The sequence below is a fragment of the Salmo salar genome, chromosome ssa25 (genome assembly GCF_905237065.1).
Source record: "Salmo salar chromosome ssa25, Ssal_v3.1, whole genome shotgun sequence".
Taxonomy (NCBI): Eukaryota; Metazoa; Chordata; class Actinopteri; order Salmoniformes; family Salmonidae; genus Salmo; species Salmo salar.
This window is the reverse complement of record NC_059466.1, coordinates 40,990,181-41,014,967: the sequence shown is the minus strand read 5'-3', so window position 1 is coordinate 41,014,967 and position 24,787 is coordinate 40,990,181. Positions and strand designations below refer to the sequence as shown.

The following is a 24,787-nucleotide window of genomic DNA, read 5'->3' as shown; positions in this document are numbered from 1 at the left end:
GAATTGCATTTTGTTCTTTTTTTTCTGTGAGCTCAATGCACACATTGCACAATTTCTCTAGAGATAAATCAGATTCAGCCTGAACTGTGCAATGTAGTAGGGAGTTGTAGTTTCCAACAGGCCAATATTCAATATAGTTTAGCACATAAAATGTGCTAATTAAATACAATGACCATAATCCATTGCACATCTACTTGATAGATGTAAATGCATGACTTACATTACTTACTTTGAGGAACTACTAAAATTGTGATTTTGTCAGACAGCATAGGCAGCAGCTCTATAGAGATGGGATGATGACGCGGAATGGAATAATAAAGTCATCAAATAAAACTAATGTAATACACTCACTCAACAACTGAAATATTTTATTAAAGTAATGTGAGTAAATGATGGTTAATAAGTGAGCAGTAATGGACAGTCACTACCATCATGGGACTTGTATTAATTGTTTTATTCAGTGTTGTTACAGCATTCAACCCAAATAATCGAAACCAAAATTGAAAACCGGGATTATTTTTGAACGATCAAACCGAAAACGAACTGACCTCAAAAAGCACTAATTGCTCAGCACTACTCCCAACGTTTCCGTTTTGTTTCTGTTGCACCTGCTCAGAGCAACAGAGATCCAGCACAAAACAGAAAGAACATAGCTTTGCAGTTTGTGTGTGTATTTGCATGTGTGTTTTTTGGTTTTCCTCCTCACCCATATATTTAGTTTATTTTGGTGTTGTGTGTTTCAGAAGGTATTTGAATTTTATCATCATACATATTCCTCAGGGAAAGAATCCCCATTTGATATCCCTGAGCGTCATTCTCAGAATGTGACACGTTGTACATAAGGTTAAAGGTCGGCACAAGTTCAAGGACACATGCCAGCCAATGAGAGAACAGAGCAGCAGAGGAATCAGGAGAGATTGAGTCAACCTTAGCCGTTAGAGATGGTGAGAGAGAGAGAGAGAGAGCTTCTATTCCAGAGAGAGTACTGTACATGGCGTACTGAGTGTTGTATTTCCCATGTCAGACACAGCTGTTAGGTTCAGTAGAGGTGTAATGTGCAGTACCCTGCACTGTATGCTGGGTAAGGACATATGCTCTTTGCTGTATGCTGTACAGACACCCAGGAGTGTTGTGTCCTGTGTTCTCTCATTCATCTCTTCTTCTATCCATCCATCGTTTTATATATAAATAAATACAAACGTAACACACATACATTGCATTTTTAAATGTAGATGTTCCAAAGGTGCACATTATCGGCTTGTATGTGACTTGTATGCATGGAGGCCTGGAGACGCTAATCTTATTTATGTTAATTAATGGTCAATTATCGTGAGACCGGCAGTCTTTTATATGACAATAACCGGCTGACAGAATGTCATGATCGTCACAGAGGTCACATCAGACCAGAAGGAAAACACAATATTCTCCATCTTTTACCCGTCATGTGTAAACAGTCTTACACAAATCTCTCTTCTTCATCTCATTGGATTAGGGCTTTAGACTGGGTTATAATAAATCACTGATTTAGCTATTTGATTTAATGATGTCACGTTTAAGGACATACAGGCCATTGTACTTATATGACTCCAAGGGAGAAGATCAAGCTCTATCTCTCTTTGTAACATCATAGATCATTCCCTAATCGTGAATTATCTCCCAACTGTCACTAATTGTCAATAACTGTCACTAATTGTTAATAACTGTCACTAATTGTCACAGACAAAATGTCTACCCCTTCATCTCATGGCTAGCCTGGGTGCTAGTCTGTTTCTGTTTTAGCCATCTTGTCCTTCTCATTCCCAGATGTCGATATAGTGTTGTTGAATGTTGAAACACTCAAGTACCCAGGCTATGATTGTCTCCAGGTCCAACTAACTGTCACAGGCATTCTCTCACCTTACTGTTAGGGTCCTGTGTTGTCCCAGTGTAAGATGCAGTTCTCTGGATGTCGGTCTTTACCTCTCTTTCATAGTGTCTCACTATCCCTCTCTCTTTCCTTGCCTCCCTTTCTCCAGTATTCGACCAACTAGATCTTGTCACCTATGAAGAGGTAGTGAAACTGCCTGCGTTCAAGAGGAAAACACTAGTCTTGTTAGGTAAGTACAAATATCATCTGGAATTATAAAGGATAATGCTGTATTGGCTAAGGGTACTAGATGGTGTTCTCACTTCTGACTGAGGGCTCTCTCTTCTACAGGGGCCCATGGAGTGGGCAGAAGACACATCAAGAACACACTAATCACTAAACACCCCGACAGATTTGCCTACCCAATCCCACGTAAGACACACACACACACAAACACACACACACACACACACACACACACAGATTCACCTACCCCATTTCACAGACAATAAATCAAATCTAACTTTATTTGTCACATGTGCCGAATACAACAAGTGTAGACCTTAACAGTGAAGTTCTTACTTACAAGCCCTTAACCAACAGTGCAGTTCAAGAAGAGTTAAGAAAATATTTACCAAATAAACAAAAGTTAAAAATAATAAAAAGTAACACAATAAAATAACAATAACGAGGCTATATACAGGGGACACCGATACCGAGTCAGTGTGCGGGGGTAATTTGTACATGTAGGTAGGGGTGAAGTGAATATGCATAGATAATAAACAGCGAGAAGCAGCAGTGTACAAAACAAATGGAGGGGGGGGGGTGTCAATATAAATAGTCAGGTGGCCATTTGATTAATTGTTCAGCAGTCTTATGGTTTGGGGGTAGAAGCTGTTAAGGAGCCTTTTGGTCCTACACTTGGTGCTCTGGAACCGCTTGCCGTGCAGTAGCAGAGAAAACAGTCTATGACTTGGGTGACTGGAGTCTCTGACAATTTTATGGACTTTCCACTGACACTGTCTATTATATAGGTCCTGGATGGCAGTAATCTTGGCCCCGGTGATGTACTGGGCTGTACGCACTACCCTCTGTAGCACCTTACGGTCAGCTGCCGAGCAGTTGCCATACCAGGCAGTGATGCAACCGGTCAGGATGCTCTCGATGGTGCAGCTGTAAAACCTTTTGAGGATCTGGGGACCCATGCCAAATCTTTTCAGTCTCCTGAGGGGGAAAAGGTTTTGTCGTTCCCTCTTCACGACTGTCTTGGTGTGTTTGGACGATGATAGTTTGTTGGTGATGTGGACACCAAGGAACTTGAAACTCTCGACCCGCTCCACTACAGCCGCATCGATGTTAATGGGGGCCTGTTCGGCCCGCCTTTTCCTGTAGTCCACGATCAGCTCCTTTTTCTTGCTTACATTGAGGGAGAGATTGTTGTCCTGGCACCACACTGCCAGTTCTCTGCCCTCCTCCCTATAGGCTGTCTCATCGTTGTCGGTGAACAGCAAACTTAATGATGGTGTTGGAGCCGTGTTTGGCCACGCAGTCGTGGGTGAACAGGGAGTACAGGACGGGACTAAGTACACACCCCTGAGAGGCCCCAGTGTTGAGGATCAGTGTTGCAGACATGTTGTTGCCAACCCTTACCACCTGGGGGCAGCCCGTTAGGAAGTCCAGGATCCAGTTGCAGAGGGAGGTGTTTAGTCCCAGGGTCCTTAGCTTAGTGATGAGCTTCGTGGGCACTATGGTGTTGAACACTGATCTGTAATCAATGAACAGCATTCTCACGTAGGTGTTCCTTTTGTCCAAGTGTGAAAGGGAGGTGTGGAGTGTGATTGAGATTGCGTCATCTGTGGATCTGTTGGGCCGGTATGCGAATTGGAGTGGGTCTAGGGTATCCGGGAGGATGCTGTAGATGTGAGCCATGACCAGCCTTTCAAACCACTTCATGGTTACCGACATGAGTGTTACGGGGCGGGATAATCATTTAGGCAGGTTACCTTCACTTCCTTGGGCACAGGGACTATGGTGGTCTGCTTGAAACATGTAGGTATTACAGACTCAGTCAGGGAGAGGTTGAAAATGTCAGTGAAGACACTTGCCAGTTAGTCCGCGCATGCTTTGAGTACACGTCCTGGTAATCTGTCTGGCCCCGCGGCTTTGTGGATGTTGACCTGTTTAAAGGTCTTTCTCACATCGGCTATCGAGACCGTTATCACAGTCATCTAGAACAGCTGGTGCTCTCACTGCATGCTTCAGGGTTGCTTGCCTCAAAGCGAGCATAAAAGGCATTTAGCTCGTCTGGTAGGCTCGCGTCACTGGGCAGCTCGCATATTCCCTTTGTAGTCTGTAATAGTTTTCAAGCCCTGCCACATCCGACGAGCATCAGAGCCGGTGTAGGAGGATTCAATCTTAATCCTGTATTGATGCTTTGCTTGTTTGATGGTTCGTCTGAGGGCATAGCGGGATTTCTTATAAGCGTCCGGATTAGTGTCCCGCTCCTTGAAAGCGGCAGCTCTAGCCTTTAGCTCAATGTGGATGTTGCCTGTAATCCATGGCTTCTGACTGGGATATGTACGTATGGTCACTGTGGGTACAACGTTGTTGATGCGCTTATTGATGAAGCCGATGACTGAGGTGGTATACTCCTCAATGCCATTAGATGAATCCCGGAACATATTCCAGTCTGTGCTAGCAAAACAGTTCTGTAGCGTAGCATCCGTGTCATCTGACCACTTACATATTGAGCGAGTCACTGATACTTCCTGCTTTAGTTTTTGCTTGTAAGCAGGAATCAGGAGGATAGAATTGTGGTCAGATTTGCCAAATGGAGGGCGGGGGAGAGCTTTGTATGCATCTCTGTGTGTGGAGTAAATGTGGTCTAAGTTTGCCTGCATTAAAGTCCCCAGCCACTAGGAGCGCCGCTTCTGGATGAGCATTTTCTTGTTTGCTTATGGCCTTATAGAGCTCATTCAGTGCGGTCTTAGTGACAGCATCGGTCTGTGGTGGTAAATAGACGGCTATGAATAATATAGATGAGAACTCTCTTGGTAGGTAGTGTGGTCTACATCTTATCATAAGGTACTCTACCTCAGTTGAGCAATACCTCGAGATGTCTTTAATATTAGATGTCGCGCACCAGCTGTTATTGACAAAAAGACACACACACCCACCCCTCATCTTACCAGACGTAGCTTCTTCTCTGTTCTGCCGGTGCATGGAACGTCCCGCCATCTCTATATTATCCGTATCCGTGTTGTTCAGCCACGACTCGGTGAAACATATGATTTTACAGTTTTTAATATCCCGTTGGTAGGATAATCGTAATCGTAGGTTATCAATTTTATTTTCCAATGATTGCATGTTAGCCAGTAGAACAGATGGCAGTGGGAGTTTACTCGCTCGCCTACGGATTCTCAGAAGGCAGCCCGACCTGCGCCCCGTTTCCTTCGTCTTTTCTTCATGCAAATGACGGGGATTTGGGCCTGTTCCCTGGAGAGCAGTATATCTTTCTCGTTGGACTCGTTAAAGAAAAAAGCTTCTTCCAGTTCGTGGTGAGTAATCGCTGTTCTGATGTACAGTTATTTTTGCTCATAAGAGACAGTTTCAGCAACATTATGTACAAAATAAGTTTAAAAAATAAGTTACAAACAACGTAAAAAAAAAGAATAAAATAGCACAGTTGGTTAGGAGCATGTAAAACGTCAGCCATCCTCTTCGGCGCCATCTTAACATAAACTTACTACACACTGACTCATTCACTCACTCACTCACTCACTTTGACCATCCGTTGTGATTATCGTTCTTACTTAACCCCCTCCCCGACCCCCTCCTCCTCTCTTTCATCTTTACCTTACATCCTCCCCCAGATACAACCAGACTTCCTAAGAAGGACGAGGAAAATGGGAAGAACTACTACTTTGTGTCACATGACCAGATGATGCAGGACATCAGTAACAATGACTACCTGGAGTACGGTAGTCACGAGGACGCCATGTACGGCACGCGGCTAGAGACCCTCCGCCAGATCCACGAGCAGGGACTCATCTCCATACTGGACGTAGAGCCACAGGTGTGTGTGTGTGTGTGTGTGTGTGTGTGTGTGTGTGTGTGTGTGTGTGTGTGTGTGTGTGTGTGTGTGTGTGTGTGTGTGTGTGTGTGTGTGTTTATGGGGTGGGTGTGTTTATGGGGTGGGTGTGTGTTTGTATATGGGGTGGGTGTGTGTTTGTGTGAACCATAGAGATAGTTAGAGGACACAACCTTGTATCTGTTTCAATATGTCGTCTGTGAGAGAATGGGCAGCGCAATTGAGGTCATCTCCATTTTGAAGCAGTCCATTTTCTTATTCTACTACTTCTATGAGTTGGTTAACAAACCGAAAGTGTGCATACTGCCACCTAGAGTGGGTTGTTTAAACAGGTGTAAATCCAAGGTTGGCAATTCACTGCCACCTTCAGTTATGGTCTCACCAGTGTAATTAATTGGTTGATCCTTCCTGATGACCTGGATGGATTATGTGATCCTTCCTTAACCCATAGGAAGTCCCACCCAGTTGGCTACTTCAAAATGGTGAAAGTCCTCAATGGCACTGCCCATGCTAAACGGGCTTCTGGGCACTAGAGTCCTCTATCTCTACAGTGTGAACAAAACATTCTAAATAACCTAGGTGTTTTGTCATGTGTGCTTGTGAAAGCCGAGGGTCTTCTTAGGCAGGTCTTCTCACATACAAACAGCCCAGCTGAACTGTAACCTATTCTCCATTAGGCCCTGAAGGTCCTGCGGACAGCGGAGTTCGCTCCTTACGTTGTTTTCATCGCCGCACCAACTATTACCCCTGGCATCAATGAGGTAACATACTCACTCACTCTCAGGCACACACACACACACACACACACACACACACACACACACACACACACACACACACACACACACACACACACACACACACACACACACACACACACACACACACACACACACACACACACACACACACACACACACACACAGAGTCAACTTGGGACACTGCAGCTATATAGCCACAAAGTGGAGGTGTCATAATACCTATAACACCTAGCGCTCAAACAGGGAAATGGTTCCAATCATTTTTCCACCATTCATTTTTCACATAGGGAATTTTAAGAACACTTAAAATAAGGGCTGTGTGTTGTGTAGGTTTACACTAGTGTGATGTTTTGATAACCATGTAAATCTCTCTCAGACAAGGTGACTTTTATCAATATATTCGGCTCTATTTACTCTCAGATTTGAAAATGCTAATTAGCATCAAAGTAGACATACAAAACTGTAAATCCCTGCAAGCTCAACTGTTATTCCCTGCAAGCTCCTGCATGTCATCTCTAGGTGACACCTTTGCTAACAGGTTTTGTGTCCATTTAAAACTTGCACAAGACAGTTCACAGAATTTTCCATTTAAGGAAATGTAGCCTATTTATTCATTACTACATTTAGCTAACATTAGATAGTTAATCCAGATATTCTTACCTTTGCTTCGATTCGGCAGTTTCGTCCAGATCATTATGGCATTTGTAGTTCTTTATGATAGCCATGTTTTTGGGGGATAAATACAGGCAAATATATTAATAAAAGTCACCTTGTCCTAGAGAGATTTACACGGTTATCAAAATGTCACGGCAGGGTAAGCCTACACGAAACACGGCCCTTTATTTGAAGTGTTTCTAAAATCCCCTATGGGAAAAATGAAAGGTGGAAAAACAACTGGAACCACTTCCCTGTTTGACCTCTAGGTTTTCTGGGTATCATGACTCGTACTGTGGTACTCTATTGGCACTCTTCTTTTTTTCTGCACTCCGACATTTTCTTTTTCTTCTCTCATCGCTTTCTTCACTGGTTTATTTTGCATGCAGTCTTTGTGAACTTCTATTTTTCCGTTTCTCTTGCGTTCGGTTGACTGGCTCTCAGCTCCCCAGGTGGTGCAGGAGGCTGCCAGTAAGTACGAGTAGAGAAAACGCTGCCCATAGTCAGTGGTCTATCGTCTGGTAGTATTACCTCAGTAAACCAGCTCAGTTCTCTCCTCCAGTCTCCTCTCACTGAGGACACCAAAGAACTGTCCTGAATCCCTACTCATCCACTCTATACACTCACTCTTTCTCTGTCAGTTTAATTTAAAACTGCTTTATTGGCATCACATCTCTGTCTGTGTCTTATTATGTCTCTCTCTCTCTCTCGTTCTCTCGTTCCTCCCCCTCCTTCTCTCTCGCTGTAGGACGAATCATTGCAGCATCTTCAGAAGGAGTCAGAAATTCTCCAGAAGACCTATGCCCATTACTTTGACCAGACCATAATCAACAACGAGATAGATGAGACCATCAGACACCTAGAGGAGGCTATAGACCTGGTCTGTACCAACGCACAGTGGATCCCTGTGTCCTGGGTCTACTGAGGAAAAAACACAAAGCCCTCCTCTCCTCTCCTCCTCTCCTCTCCTCCTCTCCTCTCCTCTCCTCTCCTCTCCTCTCCTCTCCTCTCCTCTCCTCTCCTCTCCTCTCCTCTCCTCTCCTCTCCTCTGCTTTCTCCTCTCCTCTCCTCTCCTCTCCTCTCCTCTCCTCTCCTCTCCTCTCCTCTCCTCTCCTCTCCTCTCCTCTCCTCTCCCCTCTCTGTCCTACTGGACCTTTATGGACAACACCCCTCCCCTCCCCAATGACTCCTCTTTAGCTCCCTCTCCTCAGCAATGCATCTCTGCGAAAACTCCATAGAGAAAGAAGACTCCTCTTTATAGCTGTGCCATTATCGCATCTGTGACAGCATGGGCAGCACCATTGAGGCTACAACCCATAGGAATCTCCACCCAGCTGACTACTTTGACTACTTTAAAATGGCCGAAGCATGGTGGAAGCCCTTAGCTGCCCATGCTAATAGGACCTTTTGGCCACTTGAGGCCTCTATTATTCTCTATGAAAAACTCACATCATTCCTTCAGGAAAAGAAAAGCACCTCAACCAATCAGAAACCTCTGTGGACTGCACATGACCTTCAGCAGCCAATTGAAATCCTCCAACTACTGCATACGACCTGCAGCAGCCGATGAGATTCTGCCCTTACAGACTACCTAGCCGATGTGTTGTATAAACAAAATAAACAAATAGATATAGTCATGTCTGTTTTAGCTATGAGGCAACATTTTTGTAGAAGTTTGTTTTAAAGAGACAGTACTATATCTCCTCCCCATGTAGTGCACTGCAGCCTTCTGCATCATGTTACTGGCTTTGGCCCCATTACCCCATCCTTCATGGATGTTGAAGTTCTTTTTCCTCGATCACACCGACAGCGTCATTGCATTTCCGTACACCAGAAGTACATTCATTTCCAATGGTACGCTGCGTTTGCCTTGCAGCATTGTTTTGCAGAGGCAGTTGTAATGCGTTCTGTGTGGTTAATACATTGGATACATTGAACGTATGCATGCTAGACGGCTTGACAGAAATGGTAGCAGAAGGTGAATGTTGAACTTTTGTTGCACACATATCCAGATGATGCTGCGTACCATTTTGCGCAATGATGCTGTTGGTGTGATCGATGTGTCAGCTGTCTCTGTGTTGCAGCTCTTTTCCTGCATATTCTCTTTCTCTCTCTCTGGACAGACTGAAGAAAACCACACAAACACTCCAGCCTCCCTTTATCTGGCTCTCAACACCTCTTTATTGATCCTTTACTCCTCTCCTTTATTAGTAGTGCTGAGAGATTCATTTCAGGTGATTTTTGGTTTTTCAACAAGATGTCGGTTCAATAACTTGAATTCCATTTAGTTCATTTTTTTGTGAACCCAATGCACTGTTTCTCTAGAGAGAAATCAAATAATTCACAAAAGAAACTCACTCAAGAACTATGTGGGCCACTTGGCTGAAGGGAGTTGTAGTTTTCATTAAGCAAATATTATTTGAAGAACTAGTAAAAGGATTTTGTCAGACAGCTGTACAGCTAGCCTAGCTAAATAGGATGACTAAAGACAGAACGACATGGGGAGTACAGAGATAACATTATCTGGCTGGCTGACTGCTACTGTCTGAACAGCGATAAGATGACTTTGAGGAATGAAAAATAATAACGTCATCAAATAAAAACCAAGTAATATACACAACTGAAATATTTTATTACTTCAGAGTAATTTCCTATTTTTCTATTGATGTCTACTCAATGTGGACCTGACTGAGACAATGGAATATTTTTAATGTTTTCGCAATTTGAATGTTCACAATTTTTGGCTTTGGAATTTCCATTCAAATGCAAAAAAAAAAAGCTCATTATTTCAGAATGCATTTCATGATCAAATAATAATAATTCAAACCAAAATCGAAAACTGTGATTATTTTTTAAGAATCGAACCAAAACCAACCCGACCTAAAAAAGCACTAATCCTTCAGCACTATGTATTAGCCGTTATTGTGAACTTTGTTCACATAATCATGCTCTGTTTTTCTCTAAGCTCACTCTGTTATTATTCATGTATTGTAGTTCAGTTTGATCTTGCTTCATTTTGACTGTATATGTTATCACCCTAGCCACCCCCACCCCTCTCCCCTGCAGACACACACTCACACCTCCACAAGATACTGTCTCTTCTAAACGAATCCAGAAATGTTTTAGAGATTTGAATGAGGTCTCATGCATGTTGGACATTCGCAAGCTTACATGCCGTCTGTCCGTCAGTCGGTCAGTCCATCAGTGTTCCCAGTGTCCTGCTGTAACCTCCTCTCTACTGAAAACCAACATTCCACCAACATTCCACGCGTCTGGAAGACTCCACTCGACCAATGGAAGCAAGGGGAACAGGAAATAACAACCAACCAAAATAACCTTGAAGCCTATGCACATCCCTTGGCATTTCAGACGACATTTCTAAAAACAACAGATTTTTCCAAATCGACCATGGTAGCGAGCGAGATCGATGTGTTTCTTTAAAAAAAAATTGTCTTGATTTGTTGTATAAGAAAATTAAGAGGAGGGGATCAAATTACAACTGATTCCTGTTTTCCCATTTCAGAAATGTGTCGTCTGAGAGTACTAATGTTTTAATTAAGTTTAATCAACAATAGATTAACGCTGATTTGTATTCTGGATCAAAAAGGATGTGTGCACACTACGTTTTGCAAGGTGAAGGCTTTGCAAAGGAACAGTAGGCAGTTTGTGTATCTGAATAACTGTGTATATGAAATATGACTGATGATGTTATATGTATGACTGCCCCAGTGTAAAATAATCTACAATGATAAAGTTCTTCAATATGAATTTTTTTAAATATATTTCCTTTCATGTGTTGAAAATGTAACCTGCTCCTGTGTGTGTCTCTCTCTCTCTCTCACACACACACACACACACACACACACACACACACACACACACACACACACACACACACACACACACACACACACACACACACACACACACACACACACACACACACACACACACACACACACACACACACACACACACACACACACACACACACACACACACAGAGAACATGATGTTTATTCAGGTTCATAAGCAGCGTCTCTCAATAATCAGTCATTCATTTTACTTTAAGCCCCACAGTACAGTTCATCTCTATCGCACGTTCACTCCCACTTAACCTCTAACCCCTAAACCTTAGACACTTTTTGAAGACCCCTTAGGGTTAGATCAGAAAGAGCTGGACGGTTGCAAGTAAAATGGAGAAAACTCCACCTAGCTCATTATCATGATCACAGTCAGGACACACCATCGCCCTCCTCATCCAGTTCCCTAGTGGTTCAGTCCAAATACAAAAAGGGAGAAATATAATCCCTAACTCTCAGCAGTTTATAAATAAAAAAATAACACCAACATTAATACATTAAATAAATACATTAATGCATTATATAATACATGGTAATAATACATAAAGTAAATCACAGTGATCTAATATGACACCATGGCCTTGCAGCGTCCAGCCCATTCCAGTAGTTTGTCACCCATAGCCCTAGACCTCATCTCACATTAACAGCAGATTCACCATTACTTCACCAGGTGGGTTGACGTTTCCACTAGGCTAAAAGGACATCCTTAGCAGATCAGGGTCAAAGTTCAAACTGTTGGAAGGAAATCTAAGACCTAGATTAAATCCATAGCGTGAAAGATCGGCGCTATAGGGTGATTGAAATTTAAAGGCAATGTTCCAGTGTTCGCAGAGACCGCATTCACGGTACGCGCTGCATATGTCGGCTCAATTGGAAATGACCTTTACACTTTCATTGTGCTATAACAAGGATCTTCCTCGAAACAGATTGAATCTAGCCCTAAATAATGTGTAGGAGCAGAGTCGTGTGTTAAGAGTTTAGTATACATCGCTCTGTGAAGGAGTAAGGTCAATATTAAAAATTATATTATGCCAACGAACACCATTTAACTAAATCACTGGTTTGGCAAGTGACATTTAGCAAACATTGTGGTCATAGGAAACATATGAAATTATACATATCAAATCATGAATAGTTGTACCTATTTAAACAAAAATATAGGTGTTAATATGCACACCCGTATACAAAATTGCATATTTACTGTGCAAAAAGACTGTGTATGAAATGTATGCTGCATCATCAACAGTACAAATCTAACTCAAAAAGGGAGTGTTTTGATAGTCTATTGATACATTGTCATGTGACAGTCAATACAGTACTGTAGATCATCCCAAGAATGCAGTTCATTCTGTCTTTTTGATCATTTTCCCTATTGACTACAACATACTGTATATACATAAGGGAAATCAGGTCCATAAGAGGCAAACGCAATGATAAACTCCCTCTGTAAAATTGTGCTAGACTAGACAGAGGCTTACAAGGCAAAGAGGAGCACGCTGTAAGAAGATTAATGCATTTATGAAAAGCTGCACAGTCTACATTTACTGAGTTGAATGATTAAAACAAGAAGAATGAGGGAGGAAAATATCTGTCGAGTATATAAAGGCGCTGATGACTTGACCTGTAAGCGTTTAGACATTTACATTAATTAGAATAATGTTTATTAATGTTACAGGGAACACATTCATGTTTTAAATATTATATAATATGAATGAATGCTATCATTCATTAGAGAATGTTATTTAACACAAGGAAGGTATTGAAATCTAAACCTTTGCAATAATCCATGGTTTCAATACAACAAGCATTCTGCATAGTACAAGACAAATATGTGCTGTCAAATATCAAGCAGTTCAGTGTTTTACATGAGCCACCCTCTCAGTTCCGCCTGTATCCATGTGATCTGAACCTGTTGTATTACTTATTCCTTTCATTTCGAAGGGTGAACAACAAACAAATGTGAGTTTTCATCAGCAGGAAACTCACATACTCCACAAGACTTCATTGGACAGTCAGATACTCAAACATCCAACAAAGATTGACTTGTCTGTATCGTTCTTCATTCAAAACAGCTTTCCTCCCAATGGGGGGAAGAAATCACCCAATTTTACGAAACACAACCACATTCTTCCATCTCTCAGGTCCCAGTCACATGCCCAAACAGGAAATCCACATCCGATTGGCCAATCGTCATCCAGAAGACACACCACATCACCAACAATGAGACCAGTGATTGGCTGACGTCTGCCCCTTTGATCCCAGCGCTGAGTCCCTCTGCGGGGTCCAACAGGGTCCCGTTCCTCAGGCTCTCCGTCCCGTTCCCCACCTCTTCCCTGAGCTCCTGCTGTAGCAGCTTGGAGATCAGGCTGTTGAAACGGTTCTCCGTGGTCGAGAGGATCTCCGAAGACATCGTGGTCAGGTTCAGCTCCCCCGGATCCAGGCACGACCCATTCACCCTGGCGAAGACTACCTCGCTCAGATCCAGGCCGACCACGGAGGACGGGGAGGCGCAGGGGATGTCCCGGACCAACTTATAACTCTCCATCCACTCCTTAAGATACTCCAGAGAGCAGTCACATTCCCAGGGGTTCCTGAAGAGGTAGAGGCGTCCGATGAAGTAGACAGGCTGGAAGACGGGGAAGGGCAGGGAGCTGAGGTTGTTGCTGTTGAGGTGGAGGGTGATCAGACTGGTCAGGTTCTCAAAGGAGCCCTCCTCGATATAGACCAGGCGGTTGCGGTCCAGGTAGAGGACCTCCAGCTCCACCAGGTCGCTGAACCAGGTCTTGGAGATATTGGTGAGCTGGTTGCCCCCCAGGTTGAGCATCTTGAGGCGGCTAAGGCCCTTGAAGGCCACCCGAGGCAGCTCAGACAGCAGGTTGTCGTTGAGGTAGAAGTTCTCCAGGCGCAGGAGGTCCTGAAAGGACTGGTCGTGGATCACGTTGATGCGGTTCTCCTGGAGGTTCAGGTACCTGACGGGTTTTGGGAAATGAGAAGTGTGATTATGCACATCTAAAAAGAACAGGATAATGAATTATCCAGACGAAGAGAGAAAGAAATGTCGGCTCAATGTTTGCTGCTCAACCAAGAAGTTTGTCAAAAATCAAATCAAATCAAATTGTATTAGTCACAATGCTTACTTTTGAGCCCCTAACCAACAATGCAGTTAAAAAAGCATGGATAAGAATAAGAAATAAAAGTAACAAGTAATTAAAGAGCAGCAGTAAAATAACAATACGGGAGCGGCAACATTATGTACAAAATAAGTTTAAAAAATACGTTGTGAACAATGCAAATAAACAAACAAAAAAAACACAATCGGTTGGGGACACGTAGATAATACGTGGATAGATAATGCTAGTTATAATGTTTTGACATTATTTGTCTTTGCACCAATTTGGCTTCAAAGGTTTTATAACTGTACAAATTTAACAAAGATCAACATGGTTGAAATGTTTAAAGAACTTCTTGCCAAAAGCAGCCAACAGTGAACAGTCTGCCTTTCCTTTCTCTCTCTCTCTCTGAGTTACAGCTAGCTACCTACCTGAGGTTCCCCAGGCCCAGGAGAGAGTTATATGCCACCGCCTCGATCTTGTTCCGCTCCAGGTAGATGTGGGTCAGGTTCTCCATCCCGCGGAACGCTCCAGGAATCCTTCGGAAGTTGTTCTGGAAGCAGAAGAGTTCCTTCAGAGCATAATTTTCTAGAAAGATCCGGTCGGGCATGTTGAAGAGGTTACAGTCGGCCACGTCCAGTCGGACCAGGCGTTTGAGCCCGGTGAAGGTGCGGGTGTGGAGGTAACGGATGTATTCGTTGTGGGCCATCTTCAGTTCCACTAAGTTGGGCAGACCCTAGAGAATTATCATAATAATACATGTGTTAGTAGTATAATAATCATATATTCTATACACTGCAAACTGTTCACGTACAGCAATAAGAGAAGTCAAAACATGATCAATAATATTGAAAAAATATCAATCAACCAAATGCTCAGTATATCAGGAGAGGAAAAGGACAATCTCAAGCAAAAAGACAACTTGTAATCTTGATTGTAATGGATCTCTTTTTGATTGTGTGTTTGTTAGGTGTGTGTACAGTACATGTCACCAATGTTGTTTCTTTGTATCTGACCTGTAACCAAACATTTCCACTTACCATTGACATTTTACTAATTTAGCAGACTCTCTTATTCTTTAGCAGACTCTCTTAAGATAGCTATGCGAGCCAACTACATATCACAGTCGTAGTAAGTACATTTTCCCTCAATAAAATAGTTATTAGCAAAGTGCTAGTAGAAAAGAACCAGTGCAGTTTTTATTATTATTTTTGGGAATACAACAGTCAAGATGTTGCTGCTGACCAGTGGTGGAAAAAGAACCCAATTTTCATACTTGAGTAAAAGTAAAAATACCATAATAGAAAATGACTCAAGTAAAAGTGAAAGTCACCCAGTAAAATACTACTTGAGTAAAAGTCGGAAAGTATTTGGTTTTAAATATACTTAAGTATCAAAAGTAAATGTAATTGCTAAAATATACTTCAGTATCAAAAGTTAAACTAAACGTATAAATCATTTCAAATTCCTTATGTTATGCAAACCAGACAGCATCATTTGTTTTTGTTTTTACAGATAGCCAGGGGCACACTCCATCATTTACAAACCAAGCATGTGTTTAGTGAGTCCGCTAAATCAGAGGCAGTAGGGATGACCAGGGATGTTCTCTTGATAAGTGTGTGAATTAGACCATTTTCCTGTCCTGCTAAGCATTCAAAATGGAATAAGTACTTTTAGTTGTCAGAGAAAATAAATTATTAAAGTAAAGTACAGATACCCCAAAAAACGACTTAATTAGTACATTCAAGTATTTTTACTTAAGCAATTTACACCACTGCTGCTGACCTTGAAGGCCCCAGGAGTGATGAAGGAGATGTTGTTGTGGTCCAGGGACAGGGACCTGAGGGACGGCAGGGTACCAAAGGCCCTCTCAGACAGGAACTTAAGGCTGTTCTTGTCCAGGTTGATGGAGGATGCTTCACAGGGGAACTCCCGGGGCAGGTCGGGTAGGCCCGAGCGGTCACACAACACACTGCAGCTCTTCTCCAGCGTGCACGTGCAAGAGGCTGGGCAGGAGCGTGCACACGCCCACAGAGACAGCGCAGCCTGGGGAAACAGGCACAGGACAGAGACTAGAGGGAGGAGAAGAGGAGAAGAGAGAGAGAAAGAAATAGGAGAATAGAGGAGAGATACATATGGAGGAGTGATGGAGATAGAGGGGAAGGTACGAGAATGAAAAAACAAGAGAAAGCAGAGGTTTGTGTATATTTACAAAGATCTTTTTCTCAAAATGATAAAGCCCAAAATGTCTTAAAATGAATTTAGCTGAATCCCAGATGAGTTTCTCAGAGAGACAGACAGATGGACAGCAGAGAAGGATTGGTTAATACTGCAGTGCAGATGAGAGGGGATTTCACAGACCTGATTTGAAAGTTTTAGGATTACGACTTTCATTCAGTAACCCTAACCTTATGTTACACAACACAGATGTTGCAAAACAAACCATATCACTGATTAACAGATACATACTGTATGTCAAACTTAACCTTTTGCTTACATTCATCTCACAAAGTATGAGTATTTTGAGGGTGGATTCAAATAAACATGGTAGTGCATAGGAATATACAGTGGTTATAAACATCAGCTTTTTATTAGAGATACTGGTGCGCTTTTACTGAAGGAAGACAAGGACTAGGTTGCTCCTAGAGCTCAGAAAGAAGTTGGCATCTGCTTACTCAAGTTGGCATCTGTTTACTAAGGCCCAGCGATCATAATTATTATAATCATTATAATTATCAACAAGTGAAAATCCCCACTACAGTGTATATTAGATTCACGTTGTAGAGGGGATATGATCTGCAATGTTCCCTCTGCACAGATTAAAGTGGTGTTGTGACTAAATGTGTGCCAGGGCACAGGGTGGAGACAGTGATGATTTGATAAGGGAGTCACGCAGCACAGTGGCCTGACAGCTAGGCCTGTTCTCAGGGTTCTAGCATCATGCCAAACCAGACCGCAGTCAAGTCAAATAATGATGTGATTAAGACAGAACAACTCAGATTAGGGATGAGTTAATACAACAATAGGACTGGGATTTTACCCTCTCATCCAGCTACAGTAAGGCTGCTGGGAGTTTAACGGCAGATTTTAATTTGATCAATCAATAAAATCTCTCCAGATTAAGGACCACTGTTCAATCAAACCTAGTATCCAGGGTTTTTGTGGGGTTTTGGGAGACATGTTTGGATTAACAAAGGCTTGTTTGGATTAATGGACTGGAAATAGAATAGGCATCTAATAATAGTCTGGAAATAGATGGACTGGAATTAGTGGGCTGGAAATAGAATGGATATCTAATGTTAGTCTGTTGTATATCGATTAGAATAATGTAACGTGATTCAAGAGAAGATGTTCAGAGCATGAGGATCATCAGTAGACATTCCAATAAGAAATGTGAAACTTTGTGTGAGAACATTTGTTTTTGGATTCATATGCTCAACCACACAATGTTTACCATGTCAAATAAAAAGAAACTCCAGAGCATGTATAGTTTACCATTTTACGACTCATTCCTAAAGCTGTGCCTGGCTGTGTTACTATCATGTCACCATAGGCTTTTCTAGCCTCTTTTCCATGCCCATTAACCCCAAAACATCCATGGATACCATGGGTCATTTAGCTATTTGATTTACAATTTTAAGACCCCTGTAGGTATCATAAAAAATATATACAAAAAATAATTTGATAAAATATAGAATTTGGCCTTTACTAATATAGTTCACTGAAATGATTCAAATTACACATTCATAAATGGCAATGCAGAGAGTCAAAAAATAAATAATAAATAATAAGGTTTTGAAGTGTCTGTCCTATATCTAGGAGATATAAAAATTTAAAAATCAGGAAATATCTTTATTTTTTGGAACACATATTTAAGCCCTTTTTTTTAATGGCACAAAACTAATTCCATACATCTTTTAAAACAGTACCAGGTTACCTTCAGAAAAGTCCACTTGTGGGGGTCATAGAGTAAAACTTTCCATGGAGTGGTCATATTCGTTTTGTTGGCCAAACCGTTCGGATGCTACAGACGTTTTCGTGAGATGACCGATTTTCGGGATGTCTCCTGGTCTGACAAACAGCTCTGTAGCTCCGTCACTGTCACGTCCTGACCAGTAATAGGGGTTATTTGTTATTATAGCTTGGTCAGGACGTGGCAAAGGGTGTTCGTTTCATGTGGTTTGGGCTATGTATTTAGGTAGAGGGGTATTTGATTTATATGGTTCGGGGTGTGTGTGTATGTAGAGGGGTGTTGGATTTATGTGTTCCGGGGTTTTTGGTTTATGTTCTTGTTTTGTATTCTAGGGTTTCTATGTTGTGTATTTCTATGTTGGCCTGGTGTGGCTCTCAATCAGGAACAGCTGTACATCGTTGTTTCTGATTGAGAGTCATACTTAGGGAGCCTGTTTTCCACCTTTCCCTTTGTGGGAAATTGTTTTTGCACTGCTGTGTATAGCCTGCGAAAGTGTCGTTCTTTGTTTATTGTTTTTTCGTGTTCACTTTACAAATTAAAAGTAAATATGAGCACTCAATCCGCTGCGTATTGGTCCGATACTGATTTCTCCTTATCAGAAGACGAAGCTTATGACAGTCACTTTCTACAGCAGATGTTTTTTGTATGGGCTGCATCTCAATCCACCGCAGATCCAGTAGGGTGATGTAGATGGATGTGGTATATTGAGATGTAGCCCATACCAAAAAAACAGATATCTAGAGTTTAAACAGATGGATTTTGATGGGGATTTTTCTATTATGTTGATTGATGTGTGTCAATGGACGCTTAAGAAGGGGGAGATCTGGGATTGATACAAACACTTTTGGGCTTTAAAATGAATTATAACTTGAAAAATATAACTTATAAATGCCTCGAGCTTAGTTCAACATTCGTACTCCATCACAACCCAAACTATAAATTGGTTTTCAGTCCATTGCATCACCTCATTGCAACAGCCTTGCTTTCTCAAATGACTGCCTCGCCTGGTCACCAACTACCAACTACTCAGATAGAGTTCAGTGTGTCAAATCGAAGGGCCTGTTGTCCGGACCTCTGTCGCTCTCTATGGGGGTGCCACAGGGATCAATTCTCAGGCCGACTCTTTTCTCTGTATACATCAATGATGTCGCTCTTGCTGCTGGTGATTCTCTGATCCACCTCTACGAAGATGACACCATTCTGTATACTTCTGGCCCTTCTTTGGACACTGTGTTAACAAACGTCCAGACGAGCTTCAATGCCATACAACACTCCTTCCGTGACCTCCAACTGCTCTTAAATGCAAGTAAAACTAAATGCATGCTCTTCAACCGATCGCTGCCCGCACCTTCCCGCCCGCCTAGCATCACTACTCTGGACGGTTCTGACTTAGAATATGTGGACAACTACAAATACCTAGGTGTCTGGTTAGACTGTAAACTCTCCTTCCAGACTCACATTAAGCATCTCCAATCCAAAATTACATCTAGAATCGGCTTCCTATTTCGCAACAAAGCATCCTTCACTCATGCTGCCAAACATACCCTCGTAAAACTGACTATCCTATCGATCCTTGACTTCGGTGATGTCATTTACAAAATAGCCTCCAACACTCTACTCAACAAATTGGATGCAGTCTATCACAGTGCCATCCGTCTTGTCACCAAATCCACATATACTACCCACCACTGCGATCTGTATGCTCTCGTTGGCTGGTCCTCGCTTCATAGTCATTGCCAAGCCCACTGGCTCCAGGTCATCTATAAGTCTTTGCAAGGTAAAGCCCCGCCTTATATCAGTTCACTGGTCACCATAGCAGCACCCACCCGTAGCACGCGCTCCAGCAGGTACGTTTCACTGGTTATCCCCAAAGCCAACTCCTCGTTTGGCCGCCTTTCCTTCCAATTCTCTTCTGCCAGTGACTGGAACGAATTGCAAAAATCACTGAAGCTGGAGTCTTACATCTCCCTCACTAACTTTAAGCATCAGCTGTCAGAGCAGCTTACTGATCATTGCACCTGTACACAGCCCATCTGTAAATAGCCCACCCAACTCCCTCATCCCCATATTGTTTTAAATTATTTTGCTCCTTTGCACCCCAGTATCTCTACTTGCACATTCATCTTCTGCACATCTATCACTCCAGTGTTTAATTGCTAAATTGTAATTATTTCACCACTATGGCCTATTTATTGCCTTACCTCCCTAATCTTACTACATTTGCACACACTGTATATAGATTTTTCTATTGTGTTATAGACTGTATGTTTGTTTATCCCATGTGTAACTCTGTGTTGTTTGTGTTGCACAGCTTTGCTTTATCTTGGCCAGGTCGCAGTTGTAAATGAGAACTTGTTCTCAACTGGCCTACCTGGTTAAATAAAATGTTAAATAATTAAATAATAATAATAAAATCTACAGCCCCGTATGAATTTGGGAGTGGTTATATTTCTCCAGCCTCATCCATCAGCTGTTTACCAAGAAAATGGAGGGGTGTGCGTTTTGTTGTTGTTTGAATCCCAGATTGCCACTTTAAACATACCCACAACGCCTTATTGAGTTATCTTAGTCGTTTGATAGAGGCAATCACTGATCTGACAAGACTGTATGTAGCTATGTTTGTTTTTCATCCATCCACACTTTGTAAGTATTCAACCAGGTCGTTAGAAACAGTGAATAACAGACAGTGTAGATATGAGTGAGAGACTGACCTGTTAAAGCAATGAGAATCATCCCTGCAGTCTCTCATCTGGGACATGATAGGATTAAAGAAGATCTGAAAGCACACACACAACTCTGTTAAAACACATCAGCACTGTATCAGGTTAGATCTGCTTATGATGCTTAGAGATGTTGCTACGTATTAATATGTTAATATTGTTATATACATGGAGTGATCTAAAAGTTATGTTGTTCATTATTTACATAGAATTACAGTCATCTTATTATAATGTTTAAATATAAAATAAGTATTTACAAATGTTAATAAATACATGAACTAATACAATTATTCACAAACAGTTTACTAATAGTTAACAAAATATCGATTCATTTCATATTGGCAGTTTACAAGCAGTGTTCCAAAAGAAACCGGTTGGCATTTAGGTAAAGGGCAAAAGAAACAGCGTTAAAATAGGTAACAATTCAAATCAAATCAACACAAACACAATATCCTTCAAAAGTTACAAAACACAAGCAATGAAACAATTTTTAAGGACATTTTGCATTATAACATCAACAAACCAAAATGCCATTTGGAAATTCTGCGAATAAATAGTGTGACAACGCATTTATATATAATTCTATCATAATTATGGCAGGACTGTAAAAAGTATTAAAATACCATAAAACACAATGTGTTCTTACCTGTCAATTATGTCTGACACTTGTGTCCATGTGTGATCCAGGTGTCCTCCTATCCATCCATCTGTCTGTCTGTCCATCCATCCTGCCGGTCAGTCAGCAGAGATCCCTCCCACATACTGAACAGGCGAACAGGTCCTGTCTGACGGAGGCAGAGTGTGTGTGTGTGTGTGTGTGTGTCTGGGAGTGCAAGTATATGCGAGTACATTTGCATGAATGTGTGTGTTTGATAAGTGTGAGTAAACCAGTGTGTGTGTGTGTGTGTGTGTGTGTGTGTGTGTGTGTGTGTGTGTGTGTTCCTGCACTTAAACCACAGCAACCCCCACCGTCATTAAAACCTGTGTGCGTGCATATTATTCATGTGTGTACTTATCCAGTCAGCGTGTGCTTATGTATGACTGCTTCATCACTAACTACACACCACACACACATTCCCAAAAGCCCATCTCTTAATGGCAAATCCCCTGGAAGGAGAGAGAGACAGAGGGATGGATGGAGAGACAGGGATTAACAGAGGGGTAAAGCAGTACTCTACGCTAACAGCACAGCCAGGCCTGTAACCCAGCAGTAACACAGCCAGGCCAGCAGTAACCCAGCAGTAACACAGCCAGGCCTGTAACCCAGCAGTAACACAGCCAGGCCTGTAACCCAGCAGTAACACAGCCAGGCCTGTAACCCAGCAGTAACACAGCAAGGCCAGCAGTAACCCAGCAGTAACACAGCCAGGCCAGCAGTAACCCAGCAGTAACACAGCCAGGCCAGCAGTAACCCAGCAGTAACACAGCCAGGCCAGCAGTAACCCAGCAGTAACACAGCCAGGCCTGTAACCCAGCAGCATACAGCACAACTCAGATTACACTACTAGCTCAAATCTACAAATCTATATCCACAACCAGTTCAGTTCATCACGGAGAACAAGTTGTCAAATCTAGGCTTCCTATTCGTCCAGAACATCCAGGAAAATCGGCCAGCATGCTTTCCACCTCTTTTAACCTAAGAGGTCAGAGGTCATCAATCAGTGCGGATGCTCCTAAACAGGCTCTTAACCACCAATTTGGGGTCAGATTACCCTAACTCAAATCTCATGCTTCTGGCATGTGGATGTATAACCAGTAGATCCACTCACTGGGCACACCACGTAATTTCAACGTGAACCATCAGATCCTCCTCTCCACCCTCTCAGGGCTGGGCATCTCAGGCTCTACACACTCCTGGATTGCATCCTACCTGGAAGGTCACTCCTACCAGGTGGTGTGGAGAGGATCTGTGTCTGCACCACCCTGGTGCTAGCCTACAGAGCAGCAAGGGGAACTGTCCCTCCTTACCTTCAGGCTATGCTCAAACACTACATCCCAACCCGAGCACTCTGTTCCACCACCTCAGGTCTCTTGGCACCCCCACCTCCACCCCTACGGGAGGGCAGCTCTCACTCAGTCCAGTCAAAGCTCTTCTCTGTCCAGGCACCTCAATGGTGGAAAAAGCTTCCTCCTAAAGTGAGAACAGTGGAGTCCCTTCCCGTCTTCCAAAAACATGTGAAACCTTACTTCTTTCAAGAGTATCTTAAATAATGCTCAGTAACCTCAAAATGTGGCCATGGATGTGTTACTAATTTGAATGTTACATTAGATTTTACTGTAAAATAGCCTTAGCTTTAAGCTATTCACTGTATTGCAAAAGTAATAGTGAACTGTGTTTGGTTGACAAGGCAACCAAATATAAACATTTGAAGGAGATGTAACTACTGCTTGGATAGTTCCATCTGAGCCACTGGCTTAGATGGACTTTTAACTTGTATTTTTGGTTGAGTTGGAGACAAGTTAATAGGCTATTTATTGTGGGACTAAATCAAATCAAACTTAAAATGCACTTTAAATAACGTTAGATACCTGTAGCTCAGTTGGTAGAGCATGGTGTTTGCAACGCCAGGGTTGTGGGTTTGATTCCCACGGGGGGCCAGCACAGAAAAAAGAATGTATGAAATATATGCATTCACTACTGTAAGTCGTTCTGGATAAGAGCGTCTGCTAAATGACTAAAATGTAAAAAAAAAAAATGTAAGTGATTTAGTCCTATACTTTAACTTAGCTTTTTGGTAGAGATGGAGACGTGAATCCAACATATCAATTATACATTTGTAGACCAAGTGGAATTAAAGCCAGACTAAGTCAGTGGCACAGATGGAACTATTCAAGCAGAAGATCTCCTTCAAATGTCAATATGTGGTTGCGTTGACAACCAGACAAAATTCAATCTCACTGAATATAATTATGTTTGAAATCAACCAGATCTTGAAACCCTAGGCCTATTGTATTGTCTATTTTTAGTTGAATTCTGGGTTTAATTGAAACAATAGCTGTTGATGACTTTGCAAATGTCATATATACACTTAACAAAAATACAAGCACAGCATGTAAAGTGTTGGTCTCATGAGTTGAAATAAAAGATCCCAGAAATGTTCACTCAGATTTTGGGCACAAATTTGTTTACATCCCTGTTAGTGAGCATTTCTCCTTTGCCAAGATAATCCATCCACCTGACAGTTGTGGCATATGAAGAAGCTGATTAAACAGCATGATCATTACACAGGTGCACCTTGTGTTGGGGACAATAAAAGGTCACACTAAAATGTGCAGTTTTGTCACACAACACAATGCTACAGATGTCTCAAGTTTTGAGGGAGCGTGCAATTGGCATGCTGGCTGCAGGAACGTCCACCAGAGCTGTTGCCAGGCAATTGAATGTTAATTTCTCTACCATAAACTGCCTCCAATGTCGTTATAGAGAATTTGGAAGTAAGTTCAACTGGCCTCACAACCGCAGACCACGTGTGGGCGAGTGGTTTGCCGATGTCAATGTGGTGAACAGAGTGCCCCATGGTGGTGGTGGAGTTAAGGTATGGGCAGGCATAAGCTACAGACAATGAACACAACTGCATTTTATCAATGGCAATTTAAATGCAGAGATACCGTGACGAGATCCTGAGGCCCATTGTCATGCCATTCATCCCCCACCATCCCCTCATGTTTCAGCATGATAATGTACGGCCCCATGTCGCAAGGATCTGTACACAATTACTGGAAGCTTACAATGTCCCAGTTCTCCCATGGCCTGCACACTAACAGTGCCA

General features: G+C 42.3%; 2 protein-coding genes across 24 annotated transcripts in view; one reads left to right on the top strand and one right to left on the bottom strand.

The window, feature by feature from the left end:
- Positions 1-8,377, top strand: part of LOC106586786 (peripheral plasma membrane protein CASK) — a 231,170-nt gene extending 222,793 nt beyond the window's left edge. For 19 of the 23 annotated variants that reach the window (XM_014174419.2, XM_014174420.2, XM_014174428.2 and 16 more), the window contains 5 exons: positions 2,016-2,096; positions 2,198-2,278; positions 5,719-5,921; positions 6,614-6,697; positions 8,100-8,377. In XM_014174419.2, coding sequence (XP_014029894.1) covers positions 2,016-2,096; positions 2,198-2,278; positions 5,719-5,921; positions 6,614-6,697; positions 8,100-8,276 — 626 coding nt within the window. In that variant the 3' untranslated portion in view covers positions 8,277-8,377. The remainder of the gene's footprint in view (positions 1-2,015; positions 2,097-2,197; positions 2,279-5,718; positions 5,922-6,613; positions 6,698-8,099) is intronic. The other 4 variants (XM_014174421.2, XM_014174439.2, XM_014174433.2 and 1 more) reach the window with 1 other exon arrangement.
- Positions 8,378-11,334: 2,957 nt separating this feature from the next.
- Positions 11,335-22,033, bottom strand: nyx (nyctalopin). Its single transcript, XM_014174452.2, has 5 exons — positions 21,664-22,033; positions 21,009-21,073; positions 16,110-16,396; positions 14,756-15,060; positions 11,335-14,183 (listed from the first exon to the last, which is right to left on the bottom strand). Exons 2-5 carry the CDS (start codon positions 21,028-21,030, stop codon positions 13,352-13,354), a joined length of 1,446 nt encoding a protein of 481 aa, XP_014029927.1. The 5' UTR covers positions 21,031-21,073; positions 21,664-22,033; the 3' UTR covers positions 11,335-13,351.
- Between the last annotated feature and the right edge of the window lie 2,754 nt (positions 22,034-24,787).